At 58.1% G+C, this 22,140-nt stretch overlaps 10 protein-coding genes across 10 annotated transcripts; 5 read left to right on the top strand and 5 right to left on the bottom strand.

The window, feature by feature from the left end:
- The first annotated feature begins 25 nt into the window (after window positions 1-25).
- On the top strand, window positions 26-1,027 carry SCHCODRAFT_02525133 (uncharacterized protein). Its single transcript, XM_003035086.2, has 5 exons — window positions 26-118; window positions 175-311; window positions 364-613; window positions 670-749; window positions 802-1,027. Exons 1-5 carry the CDS (start codon window positions 90-92, stop codon window positions 906-908), a joined length of 603 nt encoding a protein of 200 aa, XP_003035132.1. The 5' UTR covers window positions 26-89; the 3' UTR covers window positions 909-1,027.
- Window positions 1,028-1,248: 221 nt separating this feature from the next.
- Window positions 1,249-3,687, bottom strand: SCHCODRAFT_02606458 (heat shock protein 70). Its single transcript, XM_003035914.2, has 7 exons — window positions 3,563-3,687; window positions 3,465-3,514; window positions 3,276-3,414; window positions 3,211-3,229; window positions 2,983-3,161; window positions 2,499-2,931; window positions 1,249-2,449 (listed from the first exon to the last, which is right to left on the bottom strand). The coding sequence occupies exons 1-7, from the start codon at window positions 3,619-3,621 to the stop codon at window positions 1,484-1,486; spliced, it is 1,845 nt and encodes a 614-aa protein (XP_003035960.1). The 5' UTR covers window positions 3,622-3,687; the 3' UTR covers window positions 1,249-1,483.
- A 121-nt stretch (window positions 3,688-3,808) lies between these two features.
- SCHCODRAFT_02482873 (ribosomal protein S2) lies at window positions 3,809-5,146 on the top strand (the record flags this gene model as incomplete). Its single annotated transcript, XM_003035087.2, has 2 exons — window positions 3,809-3,956; window positions 4,002-5,146. 2 exons carry the CDS (start codon window positions 3,809-3,811, stop codon window positions 5,144-5,146), a joined length of 1,293 nt encoding a protein of 430 aa, XP_003035133.1.
- A 286-nt stretch (window positions 5,147-5,432) lies between these two features.
- SCHCODRAFT_02606453 (uncharacterized protein) lies at window positions 5,433-6,824 on the top strand. Its single transcript, XM_003035088.3, has 5 exons — window positions 5,433-5,825; window positions 5,877-5,958; window positions 6,008-6,068; window positions 6,120-6,234; window positions 6,359-6,824. Exons 1-5 carry the CDS (start codon window positions 5,568-5,570, stop codon window positions 6,611-6,613), a joined length of 771 nt encoding a protein of 256 aa, XP_003035134.1. The 5' UTR covers window positions 5,433-5,567; the 3' UTR covers window positions 6,614-6,824.
- A 145-nt stretch (window positions 6,825-6,969) lies between these two features.
- SCHCODRAFT_02483416 (uncharacterized protein) lies at window positions 6,970-9,886 on the bottom strand (the record flags this gene model as incomplete). Its single annotated transcript, XM_050342826.1, has 10 exons — window positions 6,970-7,415; window positions 7,466-8,164; window positions 8,212-8,578; window positions 8,629-8,682; window positions 8,729-8,806; window positions 8,857-9,051; window positions 9,104-9,404; window positions 9,464-9,575; window positions 9,625-9,723; window positions 9,862-9,886. 10 exons carry the CDS (start codon window positions 9,884-9,886, stop codon window positions 6,970-6,972), a joined length of 2,376 nt encoding a protein of 791 aa, XP_050202895.1.
- Window positions 9,887-10,000: 114 nt separating this feature from the next.
- On the top strand, window positions 10,001-11,532 carry SCHCODRAFT_02682841 (P-loop containing nucleoside triphosphate hydrolase protein). The gene is made up of 6 exons (XM_003035089.2): window positions 10,001-10,125; window positions 10,173-10,251; window positions 10,301-10,380; window positions 10,431-10,706; window positions 10,762-11,191; window positions 11,276-11,532. The coding sequence occupies exons 1-6, from the start codon at window positions 10,022-10,024 to the stop codon at window positions 11,435-11,437; spliced, it is 1,131 nt and encodes a 376-aa protein (XP_003035135.1). The 5' UTR covers window positions 10,001-10,021; the 3' UTR covers window positions 11,438-11,532.
- Window positions 11,533-11,941: 409 nt separating this feature from the next.
- SCHCODRAFT_02606447 (NAD(P)-binding protein) lies at window positions 11,942-13,387 on the top strand. Its single transcript, XM_003035090.3, has 4 exons — window positions 11,942-12,214; window positions 12,276-12,562; window positions 12,646-12,853; window positions 12,966-13,387. The coding sequence occupies exons 1-4, from the start codon at window positions 12,169-12,171 to the stop codon at window positions 13,175-13,177; spliced, it is 753 nt and encodes a 250-aa protein (XP_003035136.1). The 5' UTR covers window positions 11,942-12,168; the 3' UTR covers window positions 13,178-13,387.
- A 105-nt stretch (window positions 13,388-13,492) lies between these two features.
- On the bottom strand, window positions 13,493-14,447 carry SCHCODRAFT_02485675 (uncharacterized protein; the record flags this gene model as incomplete). Its single annotated transcript, XM_003035916.1, has 4 exons — window positions 13,493-14,045; window positions 14,103-14,183; window positions 14,234-14,367; window positions 14,424-14,447. The coding sequence occupies 4 exons, from the start codon at window positions 14,445-14,447 to the stop codon at window positions 13,493-13,495; spliced, it is 792 nt and encodes a 263-aa protein (XP_003035962.1).
- Window positions 14,448-15,594: 1,147 nt separating this feature from the next.
- Window positions 15,595-16,055, bottom strand: SCHCODRAFT_02023336 (uncharacterized protein). Its single transcript, XM_003035917.2, has one exon. It carries the CDS (start codon window positions 15,950-15,952, stop codon window positions 15,695-15,697), a length of 258 nt encoding a protein of 85 aa, XP_003035963.1. The 5' UTR covers window positions 15,953-16,055; the 3' UTR covers window positions 15,595-15,694.
- An 88-nt stretch (window positions 16,056-16,143) lies between these two features.
- Window positions 16,144-17,350, bottom strand: SCHCODRAFT_01168422 (Rhodanese-like protein; the record flags this gene model as incomplete). Its single annotated transcript, XM_003035918.2, has 3 exons — window positions 16,144-16,708; window positions 16,757-17,001; window positions 17,051-17,350. The coding sequence occupies 3 exons, from the start codon at window positions 17,348-17,350 to the stop codon at window positions 16,144-16,146; spliced, it is 1,110 nt and encodes a 369-aa protein (XP_003035964.1).
- Between the last annotated feature and the right edge of the window lie 4,790 nt (window positions 17,351-22,140).

The raw sequence follows: 22,140 nt of genomic DNA, 5'->3' as shown, positions 1-22,140 counted from the left end.
TCACAAATCACGTGGGATGACTTCTCGCGTTCAACTCTCATCGCGAACTTGCTGGACTCCCGTAGACGCATCCTCTGCGTACAAGGAACATGTCAACGATAGACCTGAAGACTGCAGTGTAAGTTTCTTGCATTGAAAGAGCCTGAATACTCCTTCTCATGTCCCTGATCACAGAGCTTACCTCCGGGAGATGACCGGTCTCATCGACGGCTCTGATGAATGTAATACGATAGAAACGGCAGACACTCTACTCGCCGAGAAGGAAGAGAAAAGGAGACAAGAACTCGAAGAGGCGACAGCCAAATACAAAGGTAAACTCATCCTCATACTCTACCGCGTGCGTGCCTCTAATGTTGCCACCAGCCCAAGCGAAACTATTGGAACAAGCTCGCAAGTCGGCGACCCGCCCAGCGTCACTTCCTACGGCCGAGGCACACGCCGCAGCTATGAACGAGCTCGAGGACGCGCGTATTAATCTGCAGAAGGCGACGAGCGATCTGGACGACAAGCAAATGGCGACGCAGGCTTCACTCGCACTCTGGAGGAAGAAACTGGCAAGCTTGAATGAGCTTGACCAAGTATCGCAACATCTGGAAGATGTTGACTCGTCTGTGTACGCATCTCTCTGTCTCCTTTGATAATTCTTGCTCTGACTCAACCCCAATATAGCCTGCGTCTACAACTCTTCCGCGGTCTTGGCTTCGAGCCGTTGTTAGACGACGACCATCGCGTTCTGAAGATGCTCGTCCGTAAGTACATCTTGGTTGCCCGATTTTCGCACCCTTACGCAAACGCACACAGGCTCTCACTTCGACGAGGACATCTACCCTGTCGAAATTGAGCGGGACGACGTCAGCTACGCTAATGAGCTATGGAGTTTGGCGGGCACCCGAGGGGCGACTGCATGACGGTGTTCTTTCTTCTGTATTCGTCTGTTATGTTATACCCTGTCTTCGCATACTACTACCCAAAACTCAGACCATCCAACTCATCCGGGAACAGCTTCCGTCCGTTCTCTTGACCAGCCCCCGGCGGTGTGCATCAAACTGTTTCTCGGAAGCACCCTCTGACTATCTTAAATCCCAATTTCCCAGGACTTCACTTGTGGCTACAGCCAGACGCGTACGAAAAGGCTACAGAGAAAGGAACTCGAGAATATCTAATCTCAGCGATTCTTGCGATTGCTTGCAATGCTCTCTCACCGACTGCGTCACTCGACGCACCACAATCGAGCCTCACACCGCAAAATGAGTACAGAGAGAATAGATGATTGGTTGTATGGACAAGAATGGCGTACAGTAGGAGTACACGTGTACAACAGTGAGAGCAAAAGCGGTAAATATTGCAGCACTTCAGCAGGAGGGGGCATGCGACGACAGACTATCGCGCCTCTAGGCCCTGGCGGCCTCCAACCTCCCAGCCCACACCGTCATGACGGGCGATACCCAGGACGGGGCAGGCCCTGGCGCACACACGAGCCCGCTCATCGGATGCCCGCAGTCGCTTTTTGGAGCGCACGCTTGATGCCGAGCTGCGCCTTCTTCAGCTCGTCCGCCGTCGAGTCCTCGATCTCGAGCTTCTCCATCGCGCGCGCGAGCTCGGCCTCGACCTGCGCCTTCGCTCCGCGCTTGAGCTTCATGCCGATCTCCGGGCTGGTGATCGTGCTCTCGACCTGGTGGATGTACGCCTCAAGGTCGGACTTGGCCTCGTGCCGTGCGGAGAACTCCTTGTCGGCGAGCTTGTACTGCTCGGCGTCCTTGATCATCTGGTCGATCTCGGCAGACGAGAGGCGGCCGACGGAGTTGGTGATGGAGATGGAGGCCTTGCGGCCGGAGGCGCGGTCCATGGCGGAGACCTTCAACAAGCCGTTGGCGTCAACCTCGAAGGTGGTGACGAGCTCGGCTTGGCCACGGGGCATCGGCGGGATACCAGTAAGCTCGAACTCGCCAAGCAGACGGTTGTCGCGGCACTGGGTGCGCTCACCCTCGTACACCGGGAAGGTGACGGTGGTCTGATTGTCCTCGACGGTGGTGAATGTCCGCGACTTGTTGGTCGGGATGGGGGTGTTGCGCGGCACAACGACACCGAAGACGTCACCCTGCATGGCGACACCGAGGGAGAGGGGCGCGACATCGAGAAGGAGGAGGTCCTTGGTCTGCTCAGAGGTCTGACCAGTGAGGACAGCGGCCTGGACGGCGGCACCGTAGGCGACGGCCTCATCGGGGTTGATGGACTTGTTGAGCTGGCGACCACCGAAGTACTCGGACACGAGGGCCTGAATCTTCGGGATACGGGTGGAGCCACCGACGAGGACAATATCGTCAACCTTGTCGCTCTTCATCTTGGCGTCCTTGAGGACCTTCTCAACCGGCTCCAAGGTCGACTTGAAGAGCGCGGCGTTGATGTCCTCGAAACGAGCACGGGTGATGTTGGCAGAGAAGTCCTCACCCTGCGCAGCGTTAGAAACCTAAAAGATATCACAAGCCCGTCTAACATACCTGGTAGAGTGAGTCAACCTCGACGGTGGTCTGCGTCACGCTAGAGAGGGTGCGCTTGGCACGCTCGCATGCAGAGCGGAGACGGCGGAGGGCACGGGCGTCGTCAGAGATGTCGAGCTTCGTCTTGCGCTTGAACTCGTTCTTGAAGTGCTCGAGGAGCGTGTTGTCGAAGTCCTCACCACCCAAGTGGGTGTCACCGGCAGTCGCCTTGACGGCGAAGACACCACCAGAGATGTTCAGGAGCGAGACATCGAAAGTACCACCACCGAGATCGAAGATGAGGACGTTCTTCTCCGACTTCGACTGACGGTCAAGACCGTAGGCGATGGCGGCGGCGGTCGGCTCGTTGATGATACGGAGGACGTCAAGACCGGCGATCGCACCGGCGTCCTTGGTCGCCAGACGCTGCGAGTCATTGAAGTAGGCGGGGACGCTAGAAATTTGCTTAGCATCAAACCCTGACTTTGTCAACACGTCGACTTACGTGACAACCGCCTTCTTGACGGTCTTGCCGAGCTTGGCCTCAGAGATCTCCTTCATCTTGGTGAGGACCATAGACGAGATCTCCTGGGGAGAGAAGGTCTTGTCCTCGCCGAGGTAGGAGACCTTGATCAAGGGGGAGCCATCCTTCTCGATGACCTCGAACGGCCAGTGGGTCATGTCCTAAAAATCATTAGGTGGGGAATGATCGCCCGAAGCGAGTTGTATGTACCTTCTTGACATCCGGGTCGCTGGTGGCGCGTCAGATAATCGGACGCGTCGATGGGCTCTACTCACTCATATCTGCGGCCGATGAGGCGCTTGGCGTCGAAGACGGTGTTGCGCGGGTTCATCGCGGCCTGGTTTTTCGCGGCATCGCCGATCAAACGCTCGTCAGCCGAGAAGGCAACATATGAGGGCGTCGTGCGGTTCCCCTCTGGATCGGTTGTAAGTCCTATGATCTGGGTGCCGTATGGCGCCACTCACGGTCGTTAGCAATGATCTCGACGCGGTCGTTCTGCCAAACACCGACACAGCTGCAGACAGTGAGCAGAGGGGACTATCGGGACAGATCTGGTACGTACGAGTAGGTGGTGCCGAGGTCGATACCGACGGCGCCTTCGAACAAGTCCTCCGCAGACATTTTTTGGGAGAAGGAGAGGGTGAAAAGGGTGGGGGGAGATGGAGGTGAGGAAAATCGAGCGCTCGCTTAGGTCAGCATAAGAAGTAGAACTTTTTTGATGCATCCCGATCACATTCCCACACTCCGCGTGACCGACCCGGACTTCACGTCGCCGCCGGGCCTCCGTTGTGAACAGCGAGGACGGAGAATGTTGCGCTCACGGGTCCCATCGTCGTCCAGGGTAGCGAGTACGGTCTTTAAGCGCGGTGTGCAGCTAGCGTCTCAGCATCCACCGCTCAAGACCGAGGCAGACTGGACGCAGCTGCAGTACGACCGGGCATACGTCTCGCAGCTCAGTAAGTGGCGTCTTTGCATGCACTAGCATCCCCTGACTCGCGCAGAAAATGTCTTTGACAAGCAGGGACCCGTCCTGACCGAGGATAGCAAGTGGCGATTGCGGGACTCGCTGAATCGTCCGCCGCAGGAGGCGACCATCTCCGCCCTGCTCGCCGCGGGCGCGCACTTCGGGCACTCCACGTCCCGCCTGAACCCCAACTTTATGCCATACGCATATGGTACCCGCGGCGGCATTACCATCATTGACCTCGACCACACCCTCCCTCTCCTCCGCCGCGCGACCCAGTTCGCCCGCTCCGTCGCCTACCGCGGCGGCCAAATCCTCTTCCTCGGCACGCGCCCCGACCTCCGACCCGTCGTACAGAAGGCTGCTGAGCGACTTGGCCCTGGGAACGGCTATTATATTGCCGACCGCTGGCTACCCGGCACGCTCACGAACCGCTTCTCCATGCTCAACCCGGACGACTTCAAGCGCTATAACCTCCTCCCTGATCTTGTTGTCCTCCTCAACCCCATTCAGAACGCTGTCGCCATCCGTGAACTTGCTGTCGAGCACGTACCGACCATTGGTATCATTGACTCGAACGCCGACCCTCGGCTCGTCATGTACCCCATCCCCGCAAACGACGAGAGCACGCGCGTGGCCGAGATCATTGCTGGTGTCATCTCCATCGCTGCGCGCGAGGGTGTTCACTTGCGCGAGCGGGAAGCAGCTGATGTCGCGCGCAAGCGTCTCGCCGACGACGCCGGCAAGTCCGAGGAGGAGAGCGACCTCAGCGCTACGCAGCGCGAAGAGCTCGAGAACCTCATCCGCCGCGTCGACAGCCGCGCCATGGTGGAGGAGCACGGCGAGGACCCGGTCACCAGGAGACCTAAGTCAGAGGCGGAGATCCTTTCGTATCGCAACCGACCAGTCAAGAAGGACGAGCCGCCCTCCGCACCCGCGCAGAAGCTCGTCGAGTATGCGGGTATCTTGCGGTTGCAGGAGACCTTTTACCCCTCCGAGCTGCACGAGCCCCTCCAGAAGTTCGCCACCTTCTTGGAGAGCGTTGCATGGGAGACTGGTGGCTACTCGCTCGACTTCCAGAAGAGCTTGGACATGGCGATCGAGCGCTTTGTGCAGACACATCCGGAGGAGGCGAAGTCTTTGCTCGGTGCCCCCTCACCAGAGTCCATCGACAGTACATAACCTACATCTCATCTTCATAATGGCATTGATCAGGCATCTGCGCGTCACTCCTCTACCTTTGTTCGCGGCCCGATGCTTTTCGAAGGGACGTCTTGGAAGAACTCCAACACCGCACGTGCCCTTTTAACACGATCACGTGGCTTGGGTCCCAACTTGAACTTGGCCTGGGCGTGGGTTATGTGAACGCTCATCGGGTGTATACTCGAACTCTTCTTCCCAGGGCCCATGACCGTACGTCTCCCCGCTCTTTACGTCGTGTCTAACCTCGTTCTATAGGAGCATACAGTTTCCTAAACCTTGTGGACCATCATCTGCCTCGCGAGCAATGCGAGGAAGCCACCCTCACCTCAATCCCGGCCTCACTCCATCCTCCTTGACCTCATAACCTACCTGGATATACCCTACCCTTGCTTCCCTTCTCATGGAGGCCTCTGACTCATGGCTGACGCCTGGCAAACTTTGTCTAATCTCCAAGCTAGTATATATTCACCCTCACCGTGCGCCTGCCTCGTTCCAAGTTGCGCACGCATCCCTCCTCCTACCTGCATTGCGAGCACTTGCTCCCAACATGTCATACCCTGTGAACGTCAACCCCGTCAACGGACCGACCGTCAGATACTGTGGCACCCCGGTCTACTACGACCATTCTCCCCTCCGTAAAGGGCTTTATACATTGCTCGTGAGTCCCCCTTGCATCCTCTTCCGTGCTTCACACTTACTCAGCATGTAGGGCATGCTTTCCGTTACCCTCATTGGCTTGACCATCACTCGCATCGTCAGGACCGAATCTGTTTATCGGCGGGGGTTCTATGGTACGGGCGCAAAGGTCTTCCTGGCTATGAATACCTGATCCTAGAGTAGACCGTATCATTGCCGAGCTCCTGGCGACAAGCCTTCTGACGCTCCCGGTGGCTCTGCATGCGTAAGCCTCACTTCTCGGCATCTGATGAATTTTCAGCTAACAGGACACCAGCTTCCATACCCTAGAGCGTCGCATCGACACCGGCATTGGCAGGTCCTTTGCCCATGAACTCGGTATCCTCTTCGTCCTCTGGATCCTCTGGCTCGTCGGCGCAGCCGTCTCTACCGTACGTCGCTTCTCCACCTATCCCCTCTCCGCTTTCCTCTTGACTCCCTTCCTTCCTTCCCTCCCTCCTCCTCCTCTTCCTCCTCTCCCGCCCACTAACCCCCACTCACTAACCCCCGCTCCAGTCCCACTGGACCGACCTCTACTCCTGCTGGTACCTCTTCAGCTGCCGCCTCCTCACCGCCATCGTCGCCATCTCCTGGTCTGGCTTCGGCGTCCTTACCTTCCTCATCATCGCCAGCGCGGTGCTTGGGCGCCTCAAGGGCGGCTTCATGCGCCCGATGCACGCGCAGTATAGCGCGCATGCGTACCATCATAGGGGACCCTCGGCCTCGGCGCGGATGTCGAAGGAGAATGAGGCGGGAATTCCTCCTGCTTGAGAAATGCGTTTGATTTTGGGATGCCTTGTACTCTATACGATTTCATGGTGAACAGTTGTCTCGCATACTCATAACTTTGGTCTTAGGTTTGAGGTTACTTTATGATTATCCCTTCCATTCTGATGTCACTGGTTCGCGGTATTCTAGTCTTCCTCTCTCCGTCTCTTATGTACCTGTAGCTGAATTCGTACTCATAGTTTTCTTTGTCCAAGCACCCATTTCCATCACAAGGCAAAAGGAAGCAAAAGTGCGAGAGCAGAACGACATTACGCATTCAAGAGATACTAGGATATCCATATGTACAATCGTGTCTCCCCCACCCCTTCTCGCATCATCTCCACCACCGCCTCCACCGCCTACACCGCAACCGCCTGCCCATTACCCACCACCCCCGCCTTCAATACCCACACCTTCCCCTGCGCCGACTTCTCCGCCACCTCCCTAATCTTCGCCTCAATCGCGTTCTTCCGCACCTTGTGCTCCTGCAGGTCCGCGTGGATCTTCTCCACGAGCGCCGTCACGCTCTTCGCCTGCATCGTCTGGATCGTCGCGAGCAGGTAGGGGAGGTGCGCGTCCGGGAAGGGGTTCTTTGGCGCAAGGGCGGAGGGTTTAGGCGGTGCACTCGACGAGGATGCGGTAGGCGCGGTGGTAGCGGAAGCTTTGACGTGGTCGGGGAGGGGCGGGACGAGGAAGGGGCCGCTGCTTGTTGAGACGGCGGGCATTGGCGCGGGCGCCTTACTCCTCTTCATGTCCTCGACCGCGGTCGATACGTAGGTGAAGGGGTCGACGGGGAAGGGGGTGTCTGAGAGTCCATCAGTCAAGGCCCAGGCACAAGTAAGGAATCCCACCCACCATTGAACAATTGTATCCGATACGCCGCAAACGGCTCATACTCGCAGTGGCCCACCTCCTGCTCGTAAAACGGCCCCTTCGCAAACGGCACCAGCGGCATGATCTTCTTCTTCTTCGGCGCCTTGCCCACCTTCGTATCCTCCGCCTTCCTCTTATGCGCCGCGTTGCTGCTGAACTCGATCCCAAACACCTCCTCCTCCCCCTCCCGCTCATCAATCGGCGTCCCCGGCTCGACCTCCTCGTCATCATCATCCACCAGCCAGCTGTCCGCGTCCGAGTCCTCTTCCTCATCGACGCCCTCCTCGTCGTCCTCGTCCACGTTGTCCGCCTCCACGGGCTCATCCTCCCACTCCTCGCCGCTGTCGTACCCGTAGTCGTGCTGGTTCGCGTCGCGCGCGAGCGGCGTGCGCGGGCCGATCACGTCCGACGCGCGCGTCCAGGTGCCGTAGTACCCCGGCCGCGAGTCGGTGTGGAAGATGAGGACCTTGGCGGGGATGGCGCAGCGGTCCTGGAGTTTGGCGCGCAGGCGACGCACGGTGGGGGCGTCGTCGGTGACCTCGGCTTCGCTCATGCGGGTCATGATGTCCCGGACAGAGACTCGGCTGAAGGACTTGGGTCCCGGAGGTCGAGGGCGGCCGCGTGGCAGCAGAGAGGGGTTGAGAGCCTCGGGCATCCGCTTCAGTGAGTCTTGTAGGCGTTCTGGGAACAGTGAGCTGCTTGATCATCGGGTCAATCAGGAGGCATACCTCTCGGCGTCATCCTCTCAAGCTCTTCTTGCGAAACCGGAGGAATATCGACCTCCATCGGCTCATGCCCCCTCTCATCCTCGTCGATGACAATCACATCATCCTCCGTCCCCCTCGCCCGCTTCGGCTCCAAGAACCAGTTGACAGGCGCCAGCGTCGTATCCTTCTTCACTAAGAACGGCTTGAACGTCTTCTCAAAGTCCGTCTGCGAGCTCCCCGCCTCAGGCTGGCTGTTCAAGGGAGGTTTCGCAGCAGCGGGCTTCTTGGAGAAGAAGTTGGCCATCAGCGAACGCGACTTGTCGTGCGCCTCGGCTTGCTTGCGCTCGCGCTCGGCCTTCGCGGCCGCTTTCTCTTGCTTCTCTCGCTCCTGATATGCTGTGAGCGAAGGGGAAGTAGAATCGGAGAAGTGAAGCTCACCTTCGCGGCTTCCCGCTCAGCTTTCGCGGCCTTCTTCTCCTGTCTTTCTTTCTCCTACTCTGCGTGAGCAAGATGTTGATAAATTAGTGTTATCTCCTACCTTGGCTTCTTTCTCCGCAGCTTTCTCTGCAGCTTTCGCGGGATCCTTCGGACGCCCGGGAGGCTTCTTAGCGGATGACTGGTGGCAAGTGAATACATGTGTGATGGAATGAGAGGGACGGGACTGACAGACGATTCTGCTTTGCTGGGTGATGCGCTCGGGCGTGGGGTAGCGTCAGCATCTTCCTCAGCCTTGACGGCTTGCTTCGCTGGTGATACGTCGCCCGAGGGTGTGTGAGGTTTTGGGGCGTTCTTGAGATGCAGTATGCTGGCTTGCTCGTCGGCGGGTAGTGCCGAGAAGACCGTCTGCAGCTCATTCTTGGCCTGATCAGGAGGGTAAACAAATGTCTGCGAGAAGAACACGTCAAGCACTGACCTGTAATCGGTCCTGCCTCCGCACATCGGCCTTCTCGCGGATGTTCTTGGGCAGCCAGTCCTTGTAGTCCTGACTGATCTCCCAGCGCCACGCACAAGCGCTGGCTGGCGGCTTGCACCCATCGGGCGCTTCCAGACCGTAGTTCACACGTGACGCGACGCGCTTCACCACTGCCTCAATCGCGGACAGCGGGACCAGCCGCGCGAGGTCAGAGGTCGTTGGGTCCGCATCATCCTCATCGTCGGGAGGGGGAAGTAGGGTATGCTGGATGTGCTTGCAGAGGGCGGTGAGGGTCTTGTCGCTGGGTTTATGTCATGAGTGAGAACGGATCGCACGCTCTGTACGCAAGGGCAGGCGCACCTCTCGAAGGAGAGCTTCGCGATGACGGGCTTGTGGTCGTCGGGTATCTCGGTGAGGGGAGGCTCGCTTGCTTCGGCGCGTGCGGAGAGCATGTCGCGGAATGCGATGATCTCTGGCATGGGGGTCAGTACCGGGAGTTGAACGGCCTGTGCACGACGCACCTTGAAGCGTCTCGGAGTTCTGCTCAAGAGACATGGGCTTCTGCTTGAAGACGACCTTGCCGTTCTTCAGCTCCGCCAAGGACTGGGCCTTAGCCCCATCTACGACGCGTCAGATTCATCGTTATCTGCCCTAGGCGCTCGCCACGCACCTGTCGACGCGTTCTTGCCTGTGGGGGCGGTCCCATTATCTGCAATCTACTGAGCGAAAGAATATATTCATTGCCGTTTGCAACGCACCCTTATTCAATTTGGTAGCCGACATGTCGATAAGGGGACCATGCATGCGAATGCGGGGTGGTGGAAGGCAAAGGGCGGCCAGCAATTGGCGTTAGACGCGATCTGTCACACAACTCACGCGTGACGGACGCGTCGCGTACGGCACTTGGCACCGACACCCATGGCTTCCTCCTTCTTCAAGCCCCAGAACCGCCAGAACCAGCAGGCAGCAACCGCTCAAAGACATACGGTGGACCCAGCACTGCAGCCATGGGTAGAGAAATAGTATGTAGGGAGGGTTTTCACCGTGATCGTGGCTGACTGGTAATTAGCCGCCCAAAAACCATCGACGATGTGTCCGCGCAAGAGCACACTGTTAGCGTGCTGCAGAAGGCGTTGACCTCCACAAATGTGTGCTTAGCTGATTGAGATGGAGAGCATGTCCTAACTATCGTTCCAGCTCCCTCACATGCTGTTCTATGGTCCTCCTGGGACTGGAAAGACATCTACCATTCTCGCTCTGTCACGACAACTGTTCGGGTGCGTATCCCAGTCATATTCGAGGCTTCTTAGTACCCATTCTTTTGCAGTCCAGACAACTTCCGTAGCCGCGTCCTCGAGCTCAACGCTTCAGATGAACGCGGTATCAGCATCGTTCGAGAGAAGGTCAAGAACTTTGCCCGTCAAACACCAAGAGCCCAAGCGGTCGCCTCAGATGGGAAGGAATACCCATGTCCCCCATACAAGATCATCATCCTGGACGAGGCAGACTCCATGACCCAAGACGCTCAAGGCGCCCTCCGTCGAATCATGGAGACGCACGCACGCATCACCCGCTTCTGCCTCGTCTGCAACTACGTGACACGGTAAGTCGCCTCCCTCCCCTACAATTCACACCCACAAACCACTCACATCCCCCAGAATAATCGAACCCCTCGCCTCCCGCTGCTCTAAGTTCCGCTTCACCCCCCTCGACTCCTCCAGCGCCGCCGCCCGCCTCTCCTACATCGCCACGAACGAAAACGTCGCCGTCTCCCCGCCCGTCATCGACACCCTCATCTCCACCTCGGGCGGCGACCTCCGCCGCGCCATCACCTACCTCCAGTCCGCGTCCCGCTTGTCCTCGTCGACCGATCCTCCGACACCCATCACGCCCGTTGATATTCAGGAGATTGCTGGCGTGGTGCCAGATGGTGTGATTGACAACTTTGCGCGTGCGGTGGGGATTGAGGTCGATGGGTCGGACGCGATGGACGTCGATGGGTTGCAACGGCGAGGGTTTCAGCTCGTGCAGAGCAAGGTGAAGGAGGTTATGCGTGATGGTTATTCGGCGACTCAGATATTGACGCAGGTGAGTCCTTCAATGCCTCTTCTCTACTCGTGCTCTTTCAATCCCCCCGTAACAACGCCGCCTGTCCGCTGACATTTTCCCCAGCTACACGACCTCGTCATCCTGCACCCCACGTTGAGCGCACGCAACAAAGCACAATCCGCTCTCGTCTTCGCAGAAGCGGACAAGGCGCTCTGCGACGGCGCGGACGAAGAACTCTGGATCTTGGAAGTCGGTCTCCGCCTAAACAAGATATTCACTGCATAGTCGATGGGGCTGAACCCCTTCTTGTTCTGTACATTGCATTATATTTTTCCTTGCATCTTGCGATGATCAACAAGTCCGCCTTTGGACCTTCTCCGGTCTTTCGACTTTTCGGTAAGAAGGACGGATATAGGGCATAACGTCCTTCGAATCCAAAGCCTCTCCTCGTTGTTCCCGTCAAGCTCTCATCCCGGCCATTCCTCTTTCGGCCACATCCTCTCAAGCACGCACTCCCCTATCTCTCACCGCCACCTCGCTCCTACCACCGTCTTCAAACTTGGTCCCTCTTCGCTCTCTAATCTGGTAATTCCCGGTCCTTCGCCATATGTCAGCAGCCTCAGTGCTCGATCAGCTCCGTTGCAGGACTTCCTGCCTGTCGTGTAGTATCCGACTCGGTCCTTGTGTAAGGACGACCAAGGAGGGATGCGGGCGCGCGTGCAACCTGCATCGGGGGTTGTTTCTCTCGGGGACGAAGTGCGACTGTGCCACATATCATTGCCTATTGCGTCGTTCCCGTTTTCCCCTTTGGGCCCGATGCTCTCACTGTCAATGGCTTGCTGACTACGCCGCCTAGGATTGGGGTCACTTTCATGAGATTGTGCCACATTTTCTGGAGGTGTTAGCGGATAGTCTCCGGCGGGTAGTATGCAAATATATAAAGACCGAACCTCCATATCACCACAACATCAAGCTACTCACCTCCCTTCGAAGTGAACCTTAGAATCCGCCTCAACATGTCCCCCACCGTCTACCTCGTATCAGGCGCCAACCGCGGCATCGGTACGCCCTCCCTAAAAATTCTCTTTCCCTCTATCCACCCCCACCTAACCTCCGTCGCTAGGCCTCAGCCTCGTCACCCTCCTCGCCGCCCGCCCGGACACCATCGTCTTCGCCGGCGCCCGCGACCCCGCCCGCGCCACCGACCTCCAGGCGCTCGCCGCCACCCACCCCACCCGCGTCTACCCTATCAAACTCATCTCCGCCGACCGCGCGAGCAACGTCGCCGCCGCGGAGGAGATCAAGCGGGTTGCTGGCCGCCTGGACGTGGTCATCGCGAACGCGGCCATCAGCGAGTGTATCGAGAACATGTTGGGGGTGCCCAAGGAGGAGCTTGTGAGGCATTTTGAGGTGAGGATGAGGACGGCCATGCGCCAGCCTGGCACGTCTTTGGGTAAAGGTGAAATAAGCCACAACGCTGACCACCCTCTCAGATCAACAGCGTCGGCCCCCTGGTGCTCTTCCAGGCCGTTTGGCCCCTCCTCAAGACCAGCCCCGCCCCCAAGTTCGTCCCCGTCACCTCGATGGTCGGCAGCGTCGAGGTCGGCAGCCTGTTCGACATCGACAACATCCCGTACGGTACCTCGAAGGCCGCCCTCAACTGGATCACGCGCAAGCTGCATCACGATTTCCCTGAGCTGAGTGAGTATTGCGCACGCCAATTCCGCCCCCCCCCCCCCATGAATGCCCTGTCACCTTGAACGCTCTGCCCTCTCCACTGCGCAACAAAATACTGACCACATCCACCCCTCAGTCGCCTTCCCTATCAACCCCGGCACCGTCGAGACCGACCTCCTCAAGAACGGGCGGAAGGACCCCAAGGTCGTGGAGGCGCTCAAGACATTGCCGCCTATCACTCCTGAGGAAAGCGCCAAAAGCATTCTCGAGCAGGTCGACAAAGCAACTAGGGAGACGCACGGTGGCCAGTTCGTCAATTATGTTGGGAACGAGAGGATCCCCTGGTGAAGGGTAGGAAATATTTTGGCGGACTCCTTGGTGAAGAGGACGATCACCTTGTGAAAGGGACGATGTTTCTTGATGATGGAGTCCAGTAGCACTCGCGTATCGGTGTGATCAGCCTCGGTGATGTAGAAAGACAGGTAGAAGCTTCCGAGTTGCTAGATTCCTTGTTCGATTCTATTGTCTACAAACAATGCTACGGAGCGATGATATGGCAGTCTTCCCGAGTTCCGTGGTGAGAATAAGCGTGTCAGTAAGGTAGTGCAGAGGCCAGTCGCGGCGTTCGAAGCAGGTTGCTTTGTGCCGTCTGGATCTTTGAACTTAGTGATGTTCACCATAGTGGAGAGGCTCCTCGTAGCCAGAGTACGAGGTGTAGTCATCGAGAGGAGGAAGCTCGGGCGCAGGAACAGGAGGCCAGAACAGGGACTCGTCGACCTCGGAGGACTGCGACGACATAAGCTCGTCGATGAAGGAGGTATCAGAGAAATCGATGCCGAACAAGTTGTCCACAGGCGACGGAGGGAACGGTGACGGCGAGACAAATGAGGAGAAGGACGACGAGGGAGACAGTTCGGGGACACGAGATGACTTGCGGGAGGTGGATGCAGTGGCAGTGTGATAGACCGCCGTAGAGGCAGCCACGGCGTACCCGACGTCGCGAGATATAGTAGGCGCAGCGGTATGCCCCGGACGCTGAGCCTTGGGCGCCTTCTCCACGACGGCCTTCGCAGGCTTCGTGGGCTTCGCTCGGGGACCGCGAGCATTGGGCGACTTGTAGTCGTGGTGGCGCTCGCGATGGTGATAGAGGCCAGCACCGTCATGAAACACCTCACCACAATCCTCGTTGGGGCACACATACGGCGTCTCGCCAGTGCTGTGAAATCGTTAGATGAGTAACAGTTTGACAGAAGGACGAGTGGCGTGAACTCACTGCTTCGCGCGAATATGCGTCTGCAAAGTGCACTTGGCTGCAAATCGTTTGCCACAGTCAGGCCAGGTACACGGGTGCCGACTGAAAAACATATCAGAAAGCATTGGACCCTACGATATAACCATACGCACCACTTGATGTTCTTGTACTTGTCGGGAAGGTGTCCAAGTTTATGGCGATTCTGATCGCGCGTCTTCTTCACCTGAGCGCCGCATTCTTGACAGATCGTGTCAACGAAGACCGGAAGGTTATTGGGAGTGTAACGCTATGTCCACGAAAGTCAGTGGCGAGGTCACCCAAAAAGGAAAATCCACCGCATACCTCGTTAGGGCGGATGCGAGGCATCTTCGAGGTTTGGTGGCTTCTACTGCTCAACGGGCAACGGGAAACTGTTCAGAGGGTTGATGGGGGCTTGGGCAATGAAGAACCAGCCCCCAACGGCCCCCATTTTATAGCTTTCTGGACGACTCGTCCTTGATTGCTCTTCGATTGCTCCTCGATTACTCTCGTTCGTATAAGGAAATTTTACTGTTTGCGACTGTTAGCGAGTGGCTCAGTGGCTCAGTGGCGGGAAGAAGAGGGCCGGTCTGCGGGCCCAGGAGAGCGCTGTTCTCCGTATGATCTGGTATACGTCCTCTAGATGGTGCGTAGCATTAGTTCGATGCGTTGAACAAGCCATACCTTCCACCCGTGGTCAGATATGCGACCATAGAGCTGCCTTCCTAAGGTAGTAGTTTTCTTAGAGGAGGGGGCGCTGAGGTATCCTAGCAACGCGCTTAACCCAGGCTAGGCCCTTCACTTTGTTGTTGTCGGTGACGTCAAACATGCAAGCCTCATGCATGGTCAAGACACAAGCATCGGGGAGCCGTCGAGATGCTCAGCGGAGCTGCAGTCGACCACAGGCAGAGTCCGTCAAATTAGCAGTACATTGTGGGCGTCGGTGAAGGCGAGGAGCAAGACACTGTGGCGTGAGAATGCCACACGTTCTAGTTCCCACGGTTCGACTTTGCCACTTCCTTTGCCCCAGCTTTAACACAATGAAAGCTCTGTGAAGACGACGAACGGTACTTAAGAGATACGGCAGTCAGCTTATGCATTTTAGCGTCTACTCGCACATCTACCACTGCAGCCAGTCTGTACACGCACACAGAACCATGACATTGCCAACAAGTCCGCAGTATCGATAGCTATGGAACGTATCACTATGTCGACAGAGCGCCGCCGCCGCATATGTGGCACAGGCAGCCCACGTGAGCACAAGCAGCAACACCCGCCACAGCGTAGACGACGTCGTATAGCCAGACAGAAAGAAAGGAACACAATAATAAGAAAAAAGAGACAAAGAAAAATGGTATTAACCACAACAAACAGCGCGCAGGTACGAGTGTGCTAGCCATCCGCAAGTGTTGTAAGTGTCCGTAGCAAGTTGAAAGGCGCCAAGCGACGGAGACCGATGCTGGGTGTAGTTGATTGTCGTGTCCGTCAAAGCGTACGTATGTGAATGGTCGATGCGATGATGGTGGGTAGATGCGGCCGGGTCCAAAAAGTCAAGTCAAATGAATCAGAAGAGAAGAGAAAAAGAGGATGAATGACTACCGCGGGTCACGCCCGGGCAGAGTACATATATATTGACACACATAGATAGAGTTAGAGGAGATAAAGAGGAGAGGAGGAAACGAGATGGGGAGAGGAGAGGAGACGATGTGGAGGTGGTGGCACCTACGCACGCAGCTGGTTCGTCGAGAACCAGGCTTGGGTTGGGGGGCGCTGGCCCGTCGAGCGCCAGCGCGGCGTAAAGAGCGTGGCGGAAGGAGCGACAGGGTGGGAGGGCATAGATCTTCTTTCGTCATAGGCGGTGAGGTGATAGAACGTCGCGGTCGGAACGTGTCGTTTGACGTGCATTGATTGGCGGCGGGGGGTGAGCGCAAGTGAGGCGAGCGAGCGACGGTCGTGCGTATCGAATGTTATAGACGGCGAGGAAGCGATATGTATCACAGGCGGATTGGATAGAAAAGAGTTGGAAGAATGACATTCACAGCGCCTAGTACTGGAGCGGCATGCGCCCAGGTCCATATGTCTCCGCCCGAGACAGCGCCCGCGGTTTGCGGATCTTAAGCGTCGTCGCCTTGCTCGGCGGCGGGCACGGGCTGTCCCCGATGTCGACATCCGTCTCCTCCGCCGCCGTCGTGTTCCCGTCCTCCGCCAGGGTATGCAGACCGGCGCCCTTGCCGCTCCCTCCACTGCCCGACCGACGCGTGCGCGCGGCGTTCGCAGCCGCGAACATCGACGGCGGGCCGCTCGGCGCCGTGTTGCGCTTCAGCTGTGGCGCCGGCTTGAGCGACGTGGTCCCCTTGCTCATCGCGTCGCCGTACGCGTACGACTTGTGGCGCCCGAACTTGGCCTTGCGGAACTGGTCGAGGTCCTCGCGGCGCGACTGCGCGTGCGCGGGGTCGTCCATCGGCGTGTACGTGGTCGGCTTCCTGTGCGACTTTGACGACTTGAAGTATTCGGAGTATCCGCCCTCCAGGATGTACAGCTCCGGGTAGTGAATGCGCGGGTAGTTGTGGTTGTTCATCGCGCGATCCTTCTGGCGTAGGTGTTTAGCGCTAGAGGGGATTAGCGTGCGAAGGAGGCTGACGAGAGACAAAACTCACAAAGTCGGGGCGCGCTTAGCACTGAACTCACAGTGGAAGACTAGTACGGTCTGCTTGACGTTGTCACCACTGACGGTAGGCTTAGGACGGAGGAGGCCGAGCAACTCCTGCTCCAGACGAGCGGTGCTGTTGATGTTGATCGCGCCCTCTATGTGTCCGCCGTTGTACTCGTAGTCGAAGCGACAGTCAATGACGTAGTAGTTGTTGATCTTGTTGTCGAACTTGCCATCCAAGAGGTCGTCGAGCTACGGAAGGCATGAGCGGACACACACCGGACGCTACGGCAATACGTACAGTATCAGGCTTGATCCTCATAAGACCGTCGTCGGCCACGCGGTGGCAGGGTAGAATCTTGCCCGCAGCCTCGTTGTCGCCGAAGCCCGGGATACCCGCGCTCAAGAATTTTGCCGAAGGGCTCTCCTGCATCCCGACCTTGGTGGCGGCGGTAACCGGCTTGAAGTTCTCAGTCCCATCACAGCGGCGGATGGTCCTCTGCTGTTGACGACGCGCGTACGCCTGCGCGGGCGACGACTGGTCGAACCCTTCGAACGACGAGTCCTCGGAAGACTGGTCCAGAACGGACGGCGGAATCATAGCGGAGAAAGCGCGACGGGGTGGGCCTCTCGAAGACTCGTCGCTCTCCAAGGCGGGGTATGCAGACAGCGCACGGAGACCATCAGAGGGCGCGACCATCGCAGAGAGCACCGGGCGCCGCGGCCGCTTGGTGGCGTTCGAGGAAGGGCCACCCAGTCCTTGAAGGGCGGGCTTTGCCATGCGCGTGAGCGAGAGCAGGGGACCGCTAGGAACGCGACGAAGTCGGCTGTCGCAGGGCGATGGCTGCGCAGGGGAAGACTCATTCTCGTCGACGAACTTGTGGCTTTCAGGGGAGCACGAGCGGCGCTTCTTGTGCTGGGGAATGCCTGGCGAGTCGTTCGCGGTAGGAGACATGTTATCGTAGAACAGGTTCGAAAACGAGTCCTTCGTGGGCGCTGCAGAGAGCGGGGCAGGAGTGAAGGTGGTCTGCGTGCTGGCGGACGGCGGGATCACTTCAAACGACATGTCAACATCCATAGCTTCATAGCCAGGAGACGACGGCTCCTATGCATCGGTCAGCACAGGATGAGAAGATTATGCAGAGTACACGCACGTTCTCCTTGGTGGCAGGATGAAGCCACTCCATCGGCAGAGCGGCCCTCGAGGTGCGCTTCGTGCTCGAAGTCCCCGACTTCATGGAGCCGTTGATAGACCCGGGGCGGTTCAGAGAGCCATTGCTCATGTCGCCGCCGAAGATACGCGCAGCACTGGTGAAGGCCCGGGGGCGCGTCACGGGCTTGAAGGGATTATCGTCTTGGGTCTTGATCGCGGCGGAGTGCGCGCTGTAGAGGGTCTTGGGTGGGCAGGGGGAGATGTCCATGGGCGCCACATCGTACTCGATTTCGGGGGTGAGCGAGATGGGCTCCGTCGGCGGCGAGTTGAGGGACGTGTTGGCGAGGGAGAGTTCGAGATCCGAAGAGAGGAATGAGTCGATGTCGTCACGGGGTCGCGTTAGCGGCGTGATCGTGCCGGCGCGTCGACGGGCCTGATGGGTGGGGGCGGCGAGGAACTGGGGGATGGCGAGGTTGGACATTGGTGGTTTGGTCGAGCCGTCGTAGTGTCTCTTGTGTCTCTTGTATGGCTGAGGCTGGCGCGCTTCTATAATGCGTTCGCACAGGACGGCGGGCATGGTGGCGGCAGCGAGGTGAGGTTGATACAGTGGAGGTGGTGGTACAACAGGGCGCAGAGGGCGGTGTTGGTACAGCGATAGCGATACAGTTGAGGGTCGTTTATATGAGGGAAATGCGAAGGGCAACCGATCAGCAAACGGTCCAAGCAGAGTGGAGGGCAAGGCCACCGTGCATGTGCAGAGCAAGAGGTGAACCAACAGGGGCGTGACTTATGTGCGGTTGACAAAGAGCCACCGGGGGCCCGGGTGGAAACGTGGACAAAAGACAAGGAGGAGCACTAAGCAACCGTCCATTGTTCGCCATGTGCGGGCTGATGCCGTCGCACGCCCGGCGGTGCACGGTGGCCCGCTGAGTTTGTTGAACGAGAACACTCACCAGTACGTAAGGAACGTGTTGCAGAGGTGGCCGAGCCTGGAGGACAAGAGCAAAGAGGCAGGTCAGTGAAAGGCGATCGTAAAATGCAGAAAAGGATTCTCACGAGGAGGAAGGGTCGGCGCAAAGAGAATCAGGTTCCCGAGCAGCAGCCAGGCCGATTGGGCGAATGTCAAGAAACGTTAGAGCTGGATTTCTGGTTTTCGCTGGAGGAGGTAGGTCGAAAGGGCGGTGTCGCTGGAAGAAAACGGTCGCCCGCCGTCGAAAACGCCGTGACGCTCGGAAGGACAAAACACGTCGCACTTGTTTGCGCTTCTTTACCCACCGTTGGAACCGCGAGGCGTCGACCATGCACGTGACCGCGTGACGTCGACGCGTCGCGTTCCTGCCTGCTGTCCGCCGCGCCTGCTCCATCCAGACGTCATGCGGCACACATCTTCCATTCCGTAGTCGAGCAGAAGCGCGCCGCAAGCTCATTTACCGCCCTCGAAGCTCACTAATCCCCAGCGTACTCTCAGGCCACCCCGACCGCGTCTGCTATCGACACACTATCCTGTCCAATCTGATCCCCTTTAATGCGCACCCAGCTTTGCACCGGGCGCGCTCGAACAGTCTCGACTGATGCTGGCGGCATCCGGTAGGCATCGCACAGACAGCGGCCCCGAACAGCCGCCGGCGTCATCTTGGAGTTCTTGCTCACCGGGCACAGCGACGAGCCCTCCGATCTCTACCCGTTCCATATGCTCGAGTTGTCATCTGCATCCGGCAAATCAGACTGACGATGGAACTGACGACAAACGACAGGGACCATGCGGGCCCGGAGCTCCTTCGGAGGGACGCGACGAATTGGCACGTGACCGCGTATAGACCGCGTGTGCGACGCGTCGCGTCTTCAGCGCGTTCACAGACGCGACTTGGATCGCGTTTCTATGCCCAATCTGCTCGAGCGATGATCTGAAATGCATGTTCTGGCTTCCAAACGCTGCTCCCTTGGTCGGAAAGTCCTTGCTGAGTCCGCTCTCAAATCGAACTAAGTCACTCACCCCGCGAAGATGAAATCGCCCGCCGGCGTCCAAGCTCTCGCTACCGGAGATCTGAGCGCACGATCATGTCGTTTCGCGATGTTCATACAGTCCGCGATGCCCACCCCAGATGAACTGCGGTTCCTGCATTCCTTGGCTCACAAAGGAACGGCCAATTCCTTGGCCCACAAAGGACCGGCCAAATATAAGTGCTCCGGAGAGGCCATGTTCGACGCCGCCCCGCTCCCCGATCGGTTCATTCCTGGCTACCCCCACCCCCACCCCTCGTCGTCAGGCGCTCTTTCGCTGAGTTTCTACAAAGATGGAATAGTCCCGACCTGCGCCCTCCATTGACCCATACCGGTCGTTGCGCCGTCTTGGCAGATGATGAATGGACACGAATAGCTCACGAACCGAACCGGCCACCGCCTTTGAGAGCCCCGCGGAGATTTCATGTCGTTCTCCGAGATCGCATACCGCAACCTCCATGTCATATCGCACAACAGACTTAGATCAGACCGAAGCAGTTGGGAGAAGCAAAGGAATCCGGGTATATATTGGCAATGATGCGAGCGACACAAGAGAATAAAGCAAGGGCGCGGCCGGTAAATTACAAGAGGTCACTAGTAGCAAGAATAAGGAGACGAAGCGGTGACGTTCAAGCAATCATGGAGGAAGCGACGAAGGCAGCAGTATATGTAAGGTAAAGTAGACAAGGTGAAATAAGCAAGAGAGGCATGGGAAAGGGGGGGAAGCCGAAGCCGCATGCGCGGGCGTCCTGTAGAGAGAGTCAGTCACTGCACCCGTTCTGTCCAATCACATACCTAATCGCACCGACGTCTTCACCTCCACCGCCTCCGACTCCCCTCGCCGATGCCCCACCGCGAACGACAACACCCCATACCCACCAACCCCCACCCATCGTCACTCAACCGCCCAATCTATCCGCCAAACCCGGCCCCACTCCCGCCGCCCAGCCTACTTGCGAGGTAGACAAAGTCTACTCGCGAAGTAGACCAGCCGACGAGGCGTATACCGAACCTGACAGTGACCGCAGCGCCTGGTGCCGAGGCAGAAGTCGATGAGCACGAGATGCGCCATCCGACGGCGGGGACGACGAACACCGAGACACGCGTCGAAGCGGACTCAATGCCCGTCGCGACACAACCCACCCACCACCCCAAACGGCACGTCCCAAACCCACTGACCACCCCCCACCCCTCACATACCGCGTACGCAGGACTTACCAGCAAGCCATAGTAATATACGCCGCCTCGACACCCGATCCGGGCTACGGTCTGGTCTAATCGGCAACAGCTTAGTACTGGGGCGCACGCGGCGTGAGGGAGAGGAGGAGAAGAGCGAGGTCGAGACGCGTTGTCGGAGGTGAGAGGCGAACGACGTCCGTCTGGCGAAGGGAAGACATATCTGCGGAGGTGCACGTGGTTAGTATCGTGCTCGAGTGAAGGGCGCAACATACCTTGCTGTGCAGTTGTCCGCGGCGTAGACCAAGCACGAGCACCGACAGCGAAGCTCTTCATCTCCAGCGGTACTAGGTCGCGGGAGGCCCGCGACGTTGGTATAGGTGGCCGCCGGAGGGGTGGGGAGAGAAGGAAGGGGGATAGGGAAATTAAGGAAGAAGAGAGAGGAATTAAGGCAGGGGAGTCGCAAGCCGTATAGGTAAAGTAAAGAGATAATGCAAGGGCGCCCGAACAGGTATAGTAATCAGAGACCAGAGAGAAGTAAGAGTATCCAGACGAGACATGTCCGAGATAGACGAGGTATAAGCAAGAATAACCAAGGAGAAATAAGCAACGAAGCCAAGGGAGCAAAAGCAAGGAGAGCAAAGGGAAATGAGCAAGGGAGCCGCGGGGGGACGGGGGATAGCACAGTAGAGCAAGGGAGCGAAGCCGCGGCGGCGAAGTCGGGCTGCCTATGAAGAAGTCAGAGTCCGTCTGCCTGATGTTAGATCACGTACCGGATTCAGCGTAGATCACCACTCCCCTGGAGTCCAGTCCGCAACGACGTCCACTCGAACCTCGCCGCCGCGGCACCTCCCACCCACCACCCCAAACAACACATCCAACACCCACCGAACCACCTTCGCCCATCACATACCGCGTACGCAGAGCTTACCAACAAGCCATAGTACACGCCGCCTCAACACCCGATCCGGGCTACGGTCTGGTCTCGGCGACAACAGCTCTGTGCTGGGGCGCACGCGTTGTGATTGGAAGAAAGAGGCGAGCGAGGTTGCGACGCGCCG

The sequence above is a fragment of the Schizophyllum commune genome (genome assembly GCF_000143185.2).
Source record: "Schizophyllum commune H4-8 unplaced genomic scaffold SCHCOscaffold_1, whole genome shotgun sequence".
Classification (NCBI taxonomy): Eukaryota; Fungi; Basidiomycota; class Agaricomycetes; order Agaricales; family Schizophyllaceae; genus Schizophyllum; species Schizophyllum commune.
The sequence above is the reverse complement of the archived record's forward strand: the minus strand, read 5'-3'. Positions and strand labels throughout refer to the sequence as shown.